General features: G+C 39.6%; 1 protein-coding gene across 1 annotated transcript; it reads right to left on the minus strand.

The window, feature by feature from the left end:
* Positions 1–5,542: 5,542 nt before the first annotated feature.
* LOC149847561 (glycosyltransferase BC10-like) lies at positions 5,543–10,222 on the minus strand. Its single transcript, XM_089997090.1, has 2 exons — positions 9,002–10,222; positions 5,543–6,312 (listed from the first exon to the last, which is right to left on the minus strand). Exons 1-2 carry the CDS (start codon positions 9,560–9,562, stop codon positions 5,671–5,673), a joined length of 1,203 nt encoding a protein of 400 aa, XP_089853216.1. The 5' UTR covers positions 9,563–10,222; the 3' UTR covers positions 5,543–5,670.
* Between the last annotated feature and the right edge of the window lie 6,453 nt (positions 10,223–16,675).

A 16,675-nucleotide genomic window follows, 5' to 3' on the forward strand; every position in this document is an offset into this window, starting at 1 on the left:
AAAACCAAGCCCTGAAATTTGAAAAGTTTTCCCCAAATGTTTTCAAGTTTTACAAGTTGAAATTTTGGAGCGTTACAAGTTGGTATCAGAGCAGTTCAGAAAGAGGTGAACCTTGACCATTGAGCATCCCATCGCGTTGTAAGTCTTTTTGTGTTTGATTTGCATGCTTAAACTAAAATTAATATTCTTGCTTTGTTCGTCTGTTGTTCCCAATGGTAGTAACAGTGGGGGCACGAGTAGAACACGCGGTCGTTTGGACGGGGGTATGGGTCTTGTCCTGTAAAGAGGCAGGCATCTGTCCTGGTCAGACTTTTGGGCTAGTCGGCCACCCCCACCCATGTCCATTGATACTTGGGTTTTTGGTAAATGCTTCATAAAATATATAAATGTTGTTTTATTTCCACGATCATTATAAATCTCGACTTACGCATCCTTTGGTGCGAATAAAGGATGACACGAAACACAAATGGTGATTCGTCTGGCAAACGGTCTGAGCAACGGGGATTCGTTATGAATTCCCTTGGCACTTTGGCAGAGGTGATTCAGAGTCAGGTTTGCCCACAGCGGGACTCTACTCCCCTTACAGAGATGACCCCAATCGTGACTTACGAAAAGTTTCTAAAGCTCGATCCTCCAACCTTCATGGACAAGGTTGACCCAGATATGACAGAAAGTTGGGTCAAGGAGGTAGAGCGAGTGTTCCAAGTTCTGTCTGTCCCTGACGATAAAAAGATCATGTTTGGGTTCTTCCGACTGAAGGACGATGCACGCGAGTGGTGGGACACGGCTCGGAACATTCAATTCCTAAGTGTTGGGGTGATTCCTTGGGAGGCCTTCAAGAGGGGTTTCCTAGGGAACTACTTTCCTCCTCATGCGAGGGAAAAGAAGAAGGTGAAATTCCTGAAGTGCTTTGACTTGGTATGACATATTTGAGTAATAGATTGTTTCAAAGCTGTATTAAGTGCCCGTGCATACATAAAATGAGTGTGCTCAGTTATGCAGTATAATGTCCAGAATTATTATTTGTTTATGATAATAACATTAACCCTATGTGTGCTAAGCGCGAAGTTTCTACCCGATAAACTTGAGTATGCCATGCCTAATTCAAATTGTAGTTGCAAAGTTGTGTCAACTGCATGCGCATACATGTGATGGATATGGTTTGCATATGAAAAATTGCATGCATGATCCCATATTTAATGAGAATGGTCCACAAATGAGATCTTACACATGATTCAGTTTAATAAAACTTGCTCCTGTACTAAATGAGTTTGATTATCATATGCATATAGAAAATTATGTGTCTACAATATGTGCATATGTGAGAGTGTGTTTTCATGCTTGCTTGACAAATGAAAATATGTAAAGGACATAAATTCGTAGACACATGCATATGGATCTTTAGTTATGCACATTATTAAATTGACACATATGAATGTGCATTGGAAAACATATTGACATCATTATATATTTGGCATGTTATTATGGTTTTTGCATATGATGCATCAATGAACAAATTGAATCATCGTGGGCCTAGTGAGCCCTGAGCTTGGATTGCTCCTTTACTTTTTTTTATGCATCGCAGAAATCATATTTTGATATTTTTCTCTATATTGCACAGTTCTACATTTTTCATAGTCTGGAGTCCTAGGATGAGCCTCACATTTGGAAATGCCAATTTGTGATATTAATTTGGCATACTGAATTGCAAATTAATGAAATAACTATTAATAATAACTAAAAAAAAGAACGGTGTAATGTACATTTTGAGATGTCTCATCGGGAGTATGAGACTCTTGGAGTTGCGATTTTGGAAAAAATGAAAAGATACAAAAATTTTGTGTGCATTGTTATTGCCCACGAACTCGATATTAAGGTTTTTTCTCCTGGCTACAGTTTTAAAGAGTTTCCTCCACTTTGCTTGGGGTGGTGTGTAGACACCGCTATAGTTTTGGTATACCAAGAAAAGTGACACTTGTAGATGGGTGGTCCGTGGTGTCCCGACATTAGATGAGTGGTCTAATGTTCTGAAGGTTATTTCAATCGAGGGCTAAGTTTGGAACCCAGTAATAAAATACAATTTGTGTGTTAAGTTACTCAAGAAACCCTACTTGACCTCAAGAATTCTTACATGTTTGATGTATCCACGGGCAACTGTAATAAACAAAGGAACTTAAATTGTGTCCATCTTAATAAGAACACGCATATAAAAAGAGAACTTGATAAAGATAATAATTTATTCATGCATGTGTACTGACATTATGCGTTTTCCTGTTATGCATCAGATCATGCATATTTATTTGTGTTTCTTACTTATGATGCATGATTGAATTTTATGATATTGCATCTTATTGCATGATGAATATCTTTACTTCTTATGAAATTATTAAAAGTGTTCTAGTAGCATCCTTTTAAATTATTGCATGAATCCTATTTATATTTTTTATACATATTTGTTTCATTAGGGGGATTCATACACAAAATTTCTTAGATTCTGACACCTTACTTTTGGTGTTTTTCACAACCTCATATGCCCAGTAAAGCAAGAGGAGCTACGAGGAGATCATATGACTGTTTGGCAGACTTCTATGGACATCATGACTCTTTCTTTTTATTTTCCTTTTTACACCCTGATGTTCTTATTTATTTGTCTCATGACTCTATCATTTCTTTATTGATAAGTTGATTCAGTTTGGGTTTGGATAGAAAGATGGAGTGTAAGATCCCTTGTGGTCTTTCGAGTTTCCTAGTTATGGTGGAACTATAAAGGCTCTGGGTCTTTAGAAAGATTTTCGCAATTGATTTTAAAAAAAAAATTATGCACTTTTTCTTGGGTATGAGTTGGAGTCATTACAATAATTACATGATCCAAAACTAGTTTCCTACTAAATAAGCCATGTAGATCACATCTTTAACATTTGATCTTCAAAGAATTAAAAAATTTTGAAGAAAAAAATGATTTTTACTCATTAGTTTCGTACCTTCATTAGTAGCCAATATTTACCCATATATATATATATATATATATGTGTGTGTGTGTGTGTGTGTGTGTGTGTGTGTGTTAAGATTTGCTACAACTATTTGTATGTGCAAATGACCTAGCAAATGGAGCGGAGCCCCCTTGTTTGTTCTTTTTTTCCTTCACATCTAACCTCACAAATGTGATCTACATATTTTATTTAGTGAGAACCAGCTTTAGGATCACTGGAATCTGACCTATATATGGGGTTTTTTGGAGATCCAAAAATCAATGGCTATGAAGGCATCCATTGTTTTTTTGTCTTAAAATCATGTTTTCTCGTGACTTGGTTATGGTGCAAAAAAATGGACTGGTTTTTTCCTATATATATATATATATATATATATATATATATATATATATAAGGAAATGAAAACCTACAAAATGGGCATGATGCTAAATGAAACATGCTATTGGATTTCTGCCATTAAATTTTTTTTAAAAATTTAACCGTACAAATGTGATCTTGCTTGTTTTTATAGGAATCTCTTTTTGGAGCATTTGATTCAATTGCATGGATGTATTTTTATAAGGTTTTAAAAATCAATGGTCTATAATTTTCATAACCTTTTGAGGCTCCAAATATCATTTTTTCACCCAAAATGAATGATTCAAGTGTTGATTTATAGTAAATCATTCATGCTAAACATATCTTTGCGGTCAGAATTTTGAAAAAAAATATATGAGAAATCTAATAGCATGTTTCATTTAGCACCATGCCCATTTTGTGTATAAATATATCTACGGGGATGAAATTTTAAAAAGAAAAAAAATAAAAGAAATTCAATAGCATGTTTCATTTAGCGTCATGCCCATTTTGCGGGTTTACACACACACACATCTCTCTCTCTATCTATCTATATATATATACCATCGTGCGTTTGATGAACAACTAGCGTAAAAAAATATAAAAATGAGTTTTTTCGCCTAAAGAACAATAGCGACAACAAAAATCGCTGCTATTGATGTTTAGCGGCCATTTTTGTTGCCACTATTGACCTTTAGTGGTGACTTTTATCGCCACTATTGCTCGGTTGGCAGAAAAACTCAATTTTGATGCTGGCCAGCATGTTCAAGTACGTGTCAAGTACTTAATGTTCAAGCACTAATGCACAACTCTACATATATATGGCACTCTACCGTTAGATCTGATGAATATCCAGAGCAGGACTATTTTTCAGTTATGCATAAATCTTTGACAAAAATAGGTTGCAAATGCACATGTAGATTTTTCTCAAGGACATCAAACAAATAAAAAACCTATCAGCTTAAGTCACCGTGTTGAGTGAGACTTTGGGTCAATGCAAATGAGGTTTAGGCACAGAGCTTGGTCCAAGGCGCTACTGGAACAGGTAAAGGAAATCTGGTACCCTTTTATAGTTGGCATACCCTGCATCTTGCATCTGGACACATACCTTATAACACCCATTTCTTCTGAGCTTCGGCCATCATTTTCTTCCACCCATCTTATTACAAAGCAACCTCACAATCCTCTATCATGCAGTTCCACTCTTTATCTTTTCCATGAGGGAACAGGAAACCTCAAGGGAGGAATTACATCATCGTCCCTGATGTGGAGGTGAGCAACAAAGCTGGGCAAGAAGAAAAATGAGGATGGGTCTGATTTTTTGTTGGGGTTTCTTTTTCAAAGCACTAGTGAATAATCCAAAAAGGTTAGAAAAGGCTGGGGATTCGACGAAAATAAAAGATAAAGATAACCCCAACCCAATTATTCTCTTGAGAAGAAAGTAGCGGGCATGATATAGACCACTAAAAAGATGAAGGTGAACCATAGTTGCCCCATTAGCAGCATATAACAGAGGAACCAGCCCCCTTCCATGTGAACGTTTGGTAGGAACAGTTTGTGCAAGTCACTATGTGATGGGGGCATTGCAAGTTCGAACCCTACTGGTATATGGGTAGTTGAATAACTGCTGATAGTATGAACAGGCTTCTGGCCTCTGTTGGCTAAACCCTATTTGTGAAAGGTAGGGGCCTTCTAATTCCCCCAGCTCTGTTACGGAAAAAAAATAATGAAAAACCTGTCACAACTCTATCCACCAACATTCACTAAAATGGAATTCTAATTACTGCTAAACATAACCTTTATCCACTAATGCACATTCACACATCCAAAAACGGTCCATTCAAACGGATACAGCCTTCTAGGGTGCGTTTGTGTGCTGGGGAAGAGGGCTCCATGGCACCTCTTTTGCAGAGTCGGCTTCTGCTGAAAATCGGACCACATCCCCACAGGAAAGGATTCTGCGGAAAGGGGTTGGTCCCCACTGAAAACAGGTGGAAAGGGAAGCCCATATTTGCAGGCTCACGGAAACACCTGGGTTCCTGTGTGTTCCCACGGAGACCCTCAGATTTCTGAGGCATGCAGACGCACCCCTAGCGTGTGTGATCTTTCACAGGAAAGAATGTGTGTGTGTGTGTGTGTTCTTATGAATGCACACACACACTGCCCGGTGGCAGCTTCCTACAGCATTAACACAAGCAAGGAAAACCAAAGACTAAAGAATTTACAGCAACTCTATTGATCACCATCAACTAATCCATATTAGGAAATAGTATCCCTGGGCTACAAGCACTCTTGGAAAATTAATGGATTAGAGAAGGCAATGAAAAAATAATATTGAATTCAATCAAAATCTCATCACTGTCGAAGTGAGGTTCAGTAAAGGCACCAGGGCACTTGGGGCAAACTTCCTTGCAAATAGATAGCAAGTAGAAGTGATCTCATTGTTATAAATGCAATCTGTGCCGTTGTTCTGTATGGATCTGATGAAACTTGCTGTTATATTAGCTCCTTCAAACATTACCGGATGCGGTCCACCTCTCGACCAGTCCACCCATGTGACACTCCGGTTAGAATTCAGTGAGCGATAGAACATGTTAAGATAAGTTGGTATGTAGTGCTCATCTGGGTAACAGGACGGCTTGCAGTACTTGCGGAAGAGGGAATAGTATTTGGTGTCTGAAATGACGTTGATGGCCACTTGCCGATTGACCTCAAACCACTGAGAACCCTTCCTCCACTCACTGATCAAGATATCAGGCGACATCCTCCGGCTATAACGGCCACGGCCATAACGAGATGGGTCATCATAAGATTCAACAAAGCTATGCTTTGAGGAGATCAGGTAGTTGTATACGGTGGCAAAATCATAAATAGGAATGCAGCTCTCCGAGAGTAGAACAAACCTCTCATTCAAAAAATCAAGTAATGCGTTTGCTAAAAGCCTCTTTTCACCATCTACCATGTTCACAGACCCCCATTGAACTTCCTGAAAAGAAGAAAGATGAAACAAAGTCATGTTAATCTTCAACAGCTTCTTGCATGGGTGAATTTTGAGAAAGAAATCATTCATCCTCTGCATAAATCCAACTAACTGTGATAAAAGACAAACATTTCGGAGACAAACTAGTAGAGCTATTAAAGCATAGCTATTTGCCATGAAATGCCATTAATCACCTCTTTTTATCTCAACAAAACCACCGACAGGTCGGCAAATTTACTGCATATGATGCAATATCTGACAATATAGATAGAAAGAAAAATGTTTTAATATCATGTGCCGATTAGGACAAATTCTAACTCTAGTGATGGACAAGGGAGCAAGGGACTCTTTCTTTCTCTCTCTCTCTCTCTCTCTCTCTCTCTCTCTCTCTCTCTCTCTATATATATATATATATACAGTGGCGTAGCTAGGATTCATGTGAGGGGGGGGGGGGGGGGGGGGGGCAAACAGGGGTGTAGCAAAAAAAAAAATTTGGTGTGATAGTTGGGGGTTCGGGGACAGCGCCCCCGAATTTTTTTTTTGAGATAAAATAAAAAATGGCTACAATTATTAATAAAAATCTATTTCATATGGACAAATCAAACTATTTGCTGCAGTCAGGGCTGGGCTAAAAAAATGGATAAAAATCTATTTCATATGGAATCAGGGCTGGGCTAGGACTGGGCTTTTAAATTTTTTTTAACTGTTTCGGGAGGCAGGACTGGGCTACAGCCCAGTCCTGTCCCCCCTCAGCTCCGCCTCTGTATATATATATATATATATATATAGGATCACCTACTCCTACTTCCTGCTTCTCTATATTTTTGTTTCTGGTGTTGGAAAAAGAAAAAAGCAAATAACAGGCAAGGGTGAGGGACTATGGGCAAAAAATCCAAATTACCATTTAAATGAGTCCTTGTCATCATGAAGCACAATACTATCCAGTCATACAATTCAACCTACTCCATGCACAACCTAGAAATTTAGAGCATACTTATATTTAGCATCCAAATCCACATCTCATAATCTACTTTTTTTTTAATTGGCTAGTCAAGTTGGAGCTTGGCAAAGCCTCATGGTAATGTGAAAGACAGTCTTCAGAAACTATAAAAACGGTACTTTTGCACCAAACATTATTTTCATACCCCCGACCTATCACAGACAACTAGATTTTATCTCTATAATTGTAGTAATTATCCCAAGAACGTGTTTGGCAACTAATGGATCTAAACTGTAAGCTATTGCAGTGGATATGTGTCAAAGACTCAAAATAGATTATCTGGAACTAACCTTTGTAAATCCTAATTGCCCCTATGTCTGAGAGCTATAGTCAGAAGACCTTATGCAGTCTAAAGTATGTTTATAAATATAACCATGGATATGAAGTGTTCTGAAAGATACAAAAATATTTATGAATAGTAAGTTGGCTAGGTAAAAAAGATACCAACTTACATCCAGAGTTGGAATATTTAAAAAAATGTTTTTAATAATAAAGACTACAATTAATATATCCACAGACATGGTTGGCAGTAGGCTGAGCGGCTTGAACATGTGAATACCAGCAAAAGAAAAAACACAAAAACAAAAACAAAACAAAACTTGACCATTGGAACTGCACCATCCAAATGATCCAAAGTTCCAAACCTTTACTTTTATGGTAAGATGGAGAAGGATAACACAACCTCAGAACCAATTGGCCAGGAGCTTTAACATCACGTAATACAGCAAAATGAATTACAGCACACAATTCAGTTTCACAAAACAAAACAAGCATGTTGTATCTTAGGCTATACTAAAAATCTTGTTCTCTGATAATCTTGAAAGTAAAATGACATGGAATTTAGAAAAAATAATTTTCTGAAAATAGGAGGAAACTGTAAATTAAAAAACAAAAGGACTAAATTTTAAGAAACAAAGAAGAAGTATTAAAAAAGAAAATAAACTGCAATATATTGAAAATAGGCAATAGATAAAATTTATCATGATTCTAATGAGATTATCCCATTCTATAAGCACAAAACACAAACCTGGGAAGTAAACCCCCAAGATGCTGTAACATCAAACTAGTACAGCAAAAAACCAAAAGCATACACATGCACCAAGTAAATTAAATATGTTTATATGTTGTATTGAACCATTATTTCGTACAAGATGGATTAGAGACACAGCCAATCAGACACAATAAAGCAAATGCATGTCACATATACATGGAGACACGCTAGGTACGACACGGGTTGTGTAAAACTAGGACACAACATGGAGGAGACTATGTCCAACATATGTTTGACAGTGTTCATGAAGTGTTGTGGTGGTCGCAACTCTCAAGTGAAGTGTCTGTATGACAAGATGCAAAGTAAATTAACGGATAACAGTTGTTTCTCATAAAAGAAAACCACTGGACGTAAGGATGCATTCAAAAGATCCACTCAGCAGATTTAAACAAGAGGATGCTCCTAAAAACCCAAAAAAGTTTCTAGCAAAGAGGTTAAGTACTATCTACCAAAATAGCATGGAAAAACAAGTCTGGTCTTCTGCATTTTCATTGAAGAGTTTAAGAACAAGATAAACCATTTTAAGTTCTGCAAAACTGGTAACTAAAGCAAAGGAAACTATATAGTGATCCTCAAGACCATGATATTCAATTCATTCTTTCAGACAAGCAAACAGAAGCAAAGTACACAATTGAGATCTATACCTTACTCGGAATCTGGCGACCAAAGAAAACAGAGGTCACGGAGACGTTGAGCTCATAGTCCGGAGGCGTATGAACATAAATGGTGTACAGCTCTTTGTTGTGTCCTCTGAAGAACTTCTCCCACAATGGCGAAAGCGGAAGCAGTCCCTTCGTCAAAAACATGAAGGCCACCTTGGGCTTCCTCCTGAACGGGTACTCCTTCTTCGGCACCATCGACGCCCTCCACAGGAGCTCTTCGTCGCTCATACCGTGCGACAATTTCTTCGGCCTAACGAAATTCTCCACGCTCCAACAATCCTCCTCCCTCACGACCTCCTCTTTACACCGATTCTCTACAAAATGGGGCGGCTGAAAGAAATCATTCCGGGCGAGGTAGCGCGTTACGTGCGCGCTCCCCACCAATCCGAGGATCATACCGGAGAAGAAGACGACCAGGATCGAAACTATCTGAACTACCCCCACAGACCACTCCTTGCGGACTCCCTGCAACCGCAGCGGATAGTCGACCACGGTGATCCCAAACTTGCCGTCGTCCATCTTGTTCTTAGTCGTGGCCTTCATCACTGTCCCTCTCGAATTCGACTTAACGACCCCCCAATTCCTTTACATCATCTTGAGAGGAAGAAGGCCCCCGATTCCGATTCAAATCATTAAGAAAACAACCATCAAAACGGCACGAACACTCTCTTCCTCCCAACCGAAGCCAATTAACCACCGGAACAAAACGAGGAAATTCCTCCTCCTGAAAAATCAGAATCACGTTTCCCCAGAACCAAATCGATCAGAACACGAAAAATCTCGATCCTCCGGATCAGAAAAAGAGATGAAAAAAAAAACACCGACTCCGATCGCAATCGACGATTGAAAGGGGACAACAGAATATCCAGAAAACATAAAAACCAGGAAATCCACCACCGATCACCGAAACAGACACTCTTCCCTTCCCATCAAGTTTCCGGGAAAGAGACGTTGGGAAACCTCCCCAAACGCGAAGACCACAAAATCCGGATACCAAACGCGCCCCGACAAATCCCGAAAAACCCTTCGATGTCCGGAACACAAATTATCCCAAAAAACACACCCAACGAGGGGATCTGAACCCTAACCCTAGAGAATATGCGATTGCTAATCCCAAACTCCCCTACGCAGAAGTTCAGAAGGACGAAAAGGAGAGAGATCGGACGGCGGCCGGAGAAACTAGGAAAAAATAATTCCCTCCGATCTCTCGGATTCTTTTTTTTTTCCAGCTTTTAAAGGAAAGAAGGAAAAAAGAGAGGGAAATTATTTGCGTTTCCTCTTTTAGTTGACGAGAATGACTTTTCATGGATTATCACGATAATTTTCACATTGGCACCTAATTTTTGGCATAATTTCATAATCACCTAACGGTTTGAAAAATTTTCAGACAAATAACTAATTAGGGGTGGGCACCGGCCCTCCCGCTAATGGACCGGGCTGACCGCCGGTCAACGTCTCGGCTGGTTTACTAACATGCCAGATTTTGGCTTGGTTCTTAACGGGTTTGGGTTTGAAGAGAAGCCCATGGCCAGGCTCATTGGCCCAACGGGCTAATGTGAGCCTCAAGTTTATTTTCATGATACGACAAGAAAACCTAATTCTTATTTAATACAATTAATTAGGTAAATAACCCTCAAGTTTGAAACCCACAGGTGGGCATCCTTGGTGTATTCTCTAGTGGGACCTCAAAGGAAGACCAGCAGTCAGTTATAAGGTTTTTTTTTCCCTTGAATTATCTAAAAAATGATATTATTAATATCATTGTCTTAATTGTTATAGAAAAAAAAATGTTTTTGATCCACAAAAAAACTGATAAACAAGTTTGTATTTTTCATGGAAATCTTTAAATCCTAGGTGGTCTTTTGTATTCATCTAAATGGTTAGGTTCCAATATGAATTTTTTTGTAAGAGGCACTTCATTTATTTTATTTTTTTCCTTTCCACATTGAAATTTCGTGGAAAAGCAGGCAAATGAGTGTAAAGTGTTTAACAGTTCCAAACCGAGTCTGCGTGGGACCACTGAAACGTCTCTCGGGAACCGGTTAGGGTTTTGTTTAGTATGACTCGGTCTGGTTCTTAAGACCTGGCTGAGATGTCCGTGTCATTGGAGAGTAATTGTGAAATGGGTTCGTGCATTAGACAACCATGATAGACCTAAAGCCGACGTCGAACCTGGTCTCGAGCCATGCGAGCGCATAGCACCAGCATCGGCGAGTGCTCGTTTCCATCAAGATTCTTAACGAAGCATGACGAGGTTAGATCGCAGACCTCCACCGGCACGGTTTTAGTGCTTTCAGGCCTTGGCACGCCAGAGCTAGTCAAAGCTATTGTTAGGCTTGGTGCATCCGGTTAACAAGCCTATGGTCAAGCAGGACGTAATGGATTTTTAAGTGCAACAGGCAACTCCTGCTTGATGGAGCCTAGTCTGTCTAGCTTTAGTTCAGTTGAGCCTAGAACAAAGCAGGTTGAGTTCATTTGACCATGTTTGGGTAAGTCCTACAAATTGGATCAATGTGTTACCCACAGATTGTCAATTTCTCTTTACAGACTAGGATGAGTCCATTGAGCCCACTGAAGTTGATCGCTTGCTGATCCATTTTGGCTGATGCAGATGATTGGGACCAAAATCGATCAATTTTGGAGAGGGTCGAATCGACCTTGTTTTGAATAGGCTAAGAGCAGATTCGATGAGAATCGTTCGATTCAGAAATGATTTTGACAATGGGTCCGAGACAATACAAACCGAGTCAAAAGCAACCAGCCCTTGAAACCGTGTGGGTCAAGGGTGAGTTTGAAGGGATCTTTTTCTTGGTCAAGTGATAGAGATGGGTTGCACATGACGTGCTTGAGAATATTGGCAGTGGAAAAAGTCCCAACTTTCTTAGCTTTGAGATTGATTTTGAACTTCTTTATTACATATTGCTGACAAGCAAGATTCCCAGTCAATAAGCCTTTTTCCATCAATTAACATTGAGAAAATGTTTAGGAACCATTCACACATTTTGCTTTGCGTATCATAGAACCATATTTTTATATATAATATACATAATATTTATATATATGACTTGCCGAGTTTTGTTCATTTCTAGGTCATTCACTGGGTTGACCCAGTAAATGATCAAGATAAACCGAGTCATTGGGTTGACTTAGCAAGTTTTTAAACCACAGCTTAAAGCCGCAACCTTAGTAAGGTTATGAATTTTCAAAATCTTAAACATATTTTTTTAATTTCAAATATTTTTTTTATTTATACTTACAATACAAGTCAATCTTTCATGACCTTATGACAAGTCTTTTTGCAACGTTATTTTATTTTTTGGTTGGTATATATAGGCTTGGACAAAGGTTCGGGCCAAGTTCAGATATGGTTCTGTCAAGCCCACCTTAGGCTTTCCGTGGGCTGGGTAAAGCCCAATATCAGCTGAGCTAGAGTACGGGTCGGGTTTGGTTTGGACTCAGGTGAAACCAAACCCAAACCTGATTTGAGATGATGCTACCGGGTCTGGATTGGGGTCTAGTCAAATTCACCTTACGAGAAACCATAGGCCAGATCCTATAAAGATTCCATGAACCAGACCCAGACCATACCTGGTAAAATAATATTTTTTATCTTATTTACAATGAAAAATTATGGATGTTAGTCGAAACTCGGGTCAAGCCTGTATCTGGTATGAAACTTTACAAACCATACCCTCATCCATATATTAATCAGAGCCACCTTCAGGTCCGACCCAAATTCTAACTGGACCTTCCTGTTTATCAATAAACTCTGGACCTACAGGGTATGGTACGGGTTGGGTCCGGGTCAAACTGACACATACAAGCAAAGCTGGATAATGTGTAATCACATTGTGTTAACGCAACAAAAAAGATCCCATCCTTTGAGACTGTTTAATTGACATAGTATACAAAGTGTCATATGTCCATCCCAAGCGACGAACCAATGTATTTGGATGGCTAGGATCAGTCCACATCCTGGTGAGAATGTGAACCAATCCTAGCAATTAGTTAGTTGGATGATTGGGATTGAATGTAGGACTGAACCAATCTTACCCATCTTACGTTAAATGATGGGATCCGTTTATGCAATGTAATTGCACCTGATCCAATTCGTGACGAGCTGTCCAACCCGATGAACGTCCTAACGTGTGGAATTAAGCTTAAGCCAAATCATGCTTCGACCGTGCTATAACCTTTTGCTCGCAGCATACAGTATTAAGTTGGTCGTAGGGCTGGGAAACGAGAGGAGCAGCTCGCCGTTCGGCTCGGCTCTGCACGTGAGAAGATCGGCTCGGCTCAGAAATTGAGCTCGGTGAGCCAAGCTACGAGCCAACTTGTTTAAGTAAATGAGCCGAGCACGAACATGGCAAGCTTTGATAGTTTTTTATCTCAATTTCGTATAGCTTTGATAGTTTTTGTATACAAAAAGCCAAATATAGATCCAATATGATATCTAGATAACTGGCTAAAGGGGGAATCCAAAATTTTAGGAAGAACCATCCCTCCAATTAGTTTCCTTAGAGGGAAGAAATATAGTTTACTGAATTTACTTATGATTAATGAAATCTGGTAGGGGTCTGCTAACCCAGCTTCCCTTTAAAAAAAAAAGCTTTTCTTGATTAAATGAAATATCCTACCAAGGAAGATACATTTGGATATTCACCATGCATTTGAGAATCTAGTATCCCAATTTATCCAGTTTATCAAAACACTCACTTGAGAAAATATGTTACCAGGCTTTGCAGGAAAAGGTGAAAACTAGCAAAGCATAAAGGATTGAAAAGCACAATCTCAGGAACTTTTAGCATTTCACATATGAAGAGCAGCACAAATATTTCCTATACGATGTCATCTAGGGGTGTCAACTGGTCGGGTTTACTCGGACCCGACCCGTATCAAACCCTATAGGGTCTGGGTATGGTGATAAATAAGATCTGATTAAGACCCAGGTTTGGACTCGAATGTCCGATTAATACATGGAGCTGGGTATAGTTTGTGAAATTTTATACCAGACCTGTGTCTGACCCGAGTTCTGATTAAGACCCACAATTTTTTAATGTAAAAATGATAAAAAAAATATTATTTTACCGGGTATGGCCCAGGTTTGATTCATGCAGTTCTTATTGAATCCGGGTATAGTTTCTCTTATGGTGAATCCAATTAGACCTGGATCCGGACCTGATACAATACCCAAAAATCAGGCCCAGGTCTGGTTCTACCTGGGTCCGAACCAAACCCGACATGTTGACACCCCTAATGTCTTCCATTCCACAATCAATAGATAAAGGAAAAGAATGAAAAAGGTTACATGTATTCACTTATTAACGAGAATCATAGTTATATATCCCTGCATGTGGAATTTAGGCCAGATCAGACAAACAAAAAACAAAAAAAGAGAGTCAAGCTGAAGGTTATTAATAGAATAGGAGTTCACTCAAATCCATTTTTGTACATGAGGTCCACCAAAAGTGGACTTAGTAGCAGCAACATCTTTCAATTGCAAACTAAAAGAACGTGTAGAAATTGCACCCTGGTGGAAAAGCTAGAGATAGGCTTTCTTTGCAGCTACAAGTTTAGAGAAGGCAAAGTGCAACTTTACTGGGAAACTCAGAGGACAGAGAATGAACAGTGAATCACTATTATTATGACCAAGTTTAAGCACATCCCAGTATGAAACGATTATCAGTCAGTCTACCCACAGATGTGTCCCAATGTTCAGGTCAATGGTAATAATTGGGAAAGAAAAGGCACCATGGGAATTGAGTTTGATAGCTACACAATTTGGAAACTTTGAAGAACAGAGGTGACGAGAGGATTAGCATTGAAGAAATCAAAAGTGAGATATACAAACACTCAAGAGCCCTTTTAGGGCACGTTTGGAAGTGGGAAAGATGTAGAAAAAGTGATATAAATTAGAAAATTCCTGATCCTTCCAAATGAGAAAAAATTTCTCGGTAAGATTTTTTAAAAAAATGTACTTTTTGATAGGAAATATTCTTTCATAAGAAAAGTATTGAAATCTTTTTTACCAAGAGAAAATGATGAGGTTTACCCTCCACCACCCATATCACCACCACCCACCATCATCCATCTCACCACCACCACCTACTTCTTGAAAAACAGCCCTCCTCACAATGATTTTCCACTATCCATCTCACTGTTACCACTACCATCCATCAACTCACCTCCTGAAAATGGCATCAGAGAAGATTCACCACCACCACTCAGGATGATTTTTCACCACCACCATATATCCCAACACCACCCACCTCCCGAAAAACCGCCATCCCCAACATCCATCACTACCCACCATCACCCACATCTCTAAAAACGGTATCGGAGAAGCTCTACTACCACCATCCATCTCACCATCACCCGCCTCCTGGAAAACTGTTCTGAGCTCCACCACTCCTCCCTCCTCCTCTCTCATTTTTCCAAGATTTTTTATTTTATTTTTCTTATGCTACCCAAATAAGTGAAAAAAATTTATTTTAGAAAAAATATTATATCAAAACTTCTCATAGGCAAAATTTCTTTTTCTTAAGAGAGTTTTTCTTGCTTTCAAAAGTGCCCTCCCTTTCCAACTGATCCCATTATTTGTACAATAATACCCCAAACAGAGGAATAAAGGCTTGCTTGAGGAAACAAAAAGAATATCAAAGACCGTACAGAAGATGGTAACAGCAAAGAAAATGGAAACATGGTCAGCCTATCAAGACTGTGCACATGGTCAGCCTCTCAAACAATAGAGAAAATGGAAACAAAGACAACTTGTCAAGGCTATGCACATAAGATAGTAGCAACAGTGAAAATAAAAACATGGCCAGCTTGTCAAGGTTCTGTATCGAAAATGGTAACAACATAAAATGGAAACATGGTCAGATTGTTGGACATTATGGGTTACGGGTCCAACCCACAGTCTGACCCGGTTTGACACCCTCTTAGTGGGTCACATAAGTGGCTGAGTAATGGAGATAGTGGGTGGGAGTTACGTGAATGTGGAGAGACCACATTCACGTAACTGCCCAATTCCTCCATTATATAAAGGGTTAGGGGTTACGAAGATGATGAGTATTCGTAACAATTCCCTGCCCAAATTCAGTTCTGCATTCAGACTTCGCAGAATAGGGTCCTGCTCACCGTCGACATAAGGCCTGGGCTCATTGTGGGCGTCGACCGGCTGAGGAGAACACCGAACTACCTACACGGACAATGGCGAATCCAGGTACGCTCCCTGTCATGTTGTTTTTACAGAGTTTCGCCCAACATTGGGTTATGGGCCCACTGCTACCACACATTTCCGCTGTGTGTGTAGGCCGTTTCGTTGTTTACGGCATCGGTGGAGTCGCCGTGGGGCGACAACTACCGGTAAGCGGCTGATCATATCCTTATAAAAGAAAAAGAAAGGATGATCGTAATATACCTGTGGTCGTCGGGCTGCAGGGATGATCCGCTGTTACCGGGATGGTCGCTGGAACCATCGCCTGAAGAATCCTCCGTAGCTGTCGGCTGGCAGATGGCGAAAGGGTTTCTCTGTTTTTCCATTTCTGCCGTTGGGCAAGGGGCTTTTGTCGGAAAGCTGCAGAGTTGACAGCGACAGTCTTGCCGGCGCCACTGGTTTTCCCACCTCATCACCAGAGTTACCTGTAAACCGGC

This window comes from Nuphar pumila, chromosome 2 (assembly GCF_984573655.1).
Source record: "Nuphar pumila chromosome 2, dmNupPumi1.hap1.1, whole genome shotgun sequence".
NCBI classification, from domain to species: domain Eukaryota; kingdom Viridiplantae; phylum Streptophyta; class Magnoliopsida; order Nymphaeales; family Nymphaeaceae; genus Nuphar; species Nuphar pumila.

Coding starts and splice junctions, on each gene's coding strand:
- LOC149847561 (XM_089997090.1), bottom strand. CDS start 9,562: ATGAAGGCCACGACTAAGAACAAGATGGACGACGGCAAGTTTGGGATC. Junction 6,313..9,001: donor GTCGCCAGATTCCGAGTAAG/GTATAGATCTCA, acceptor TCTTCTTTTCAG/GAAGTTCAATGGGGGTCTGT.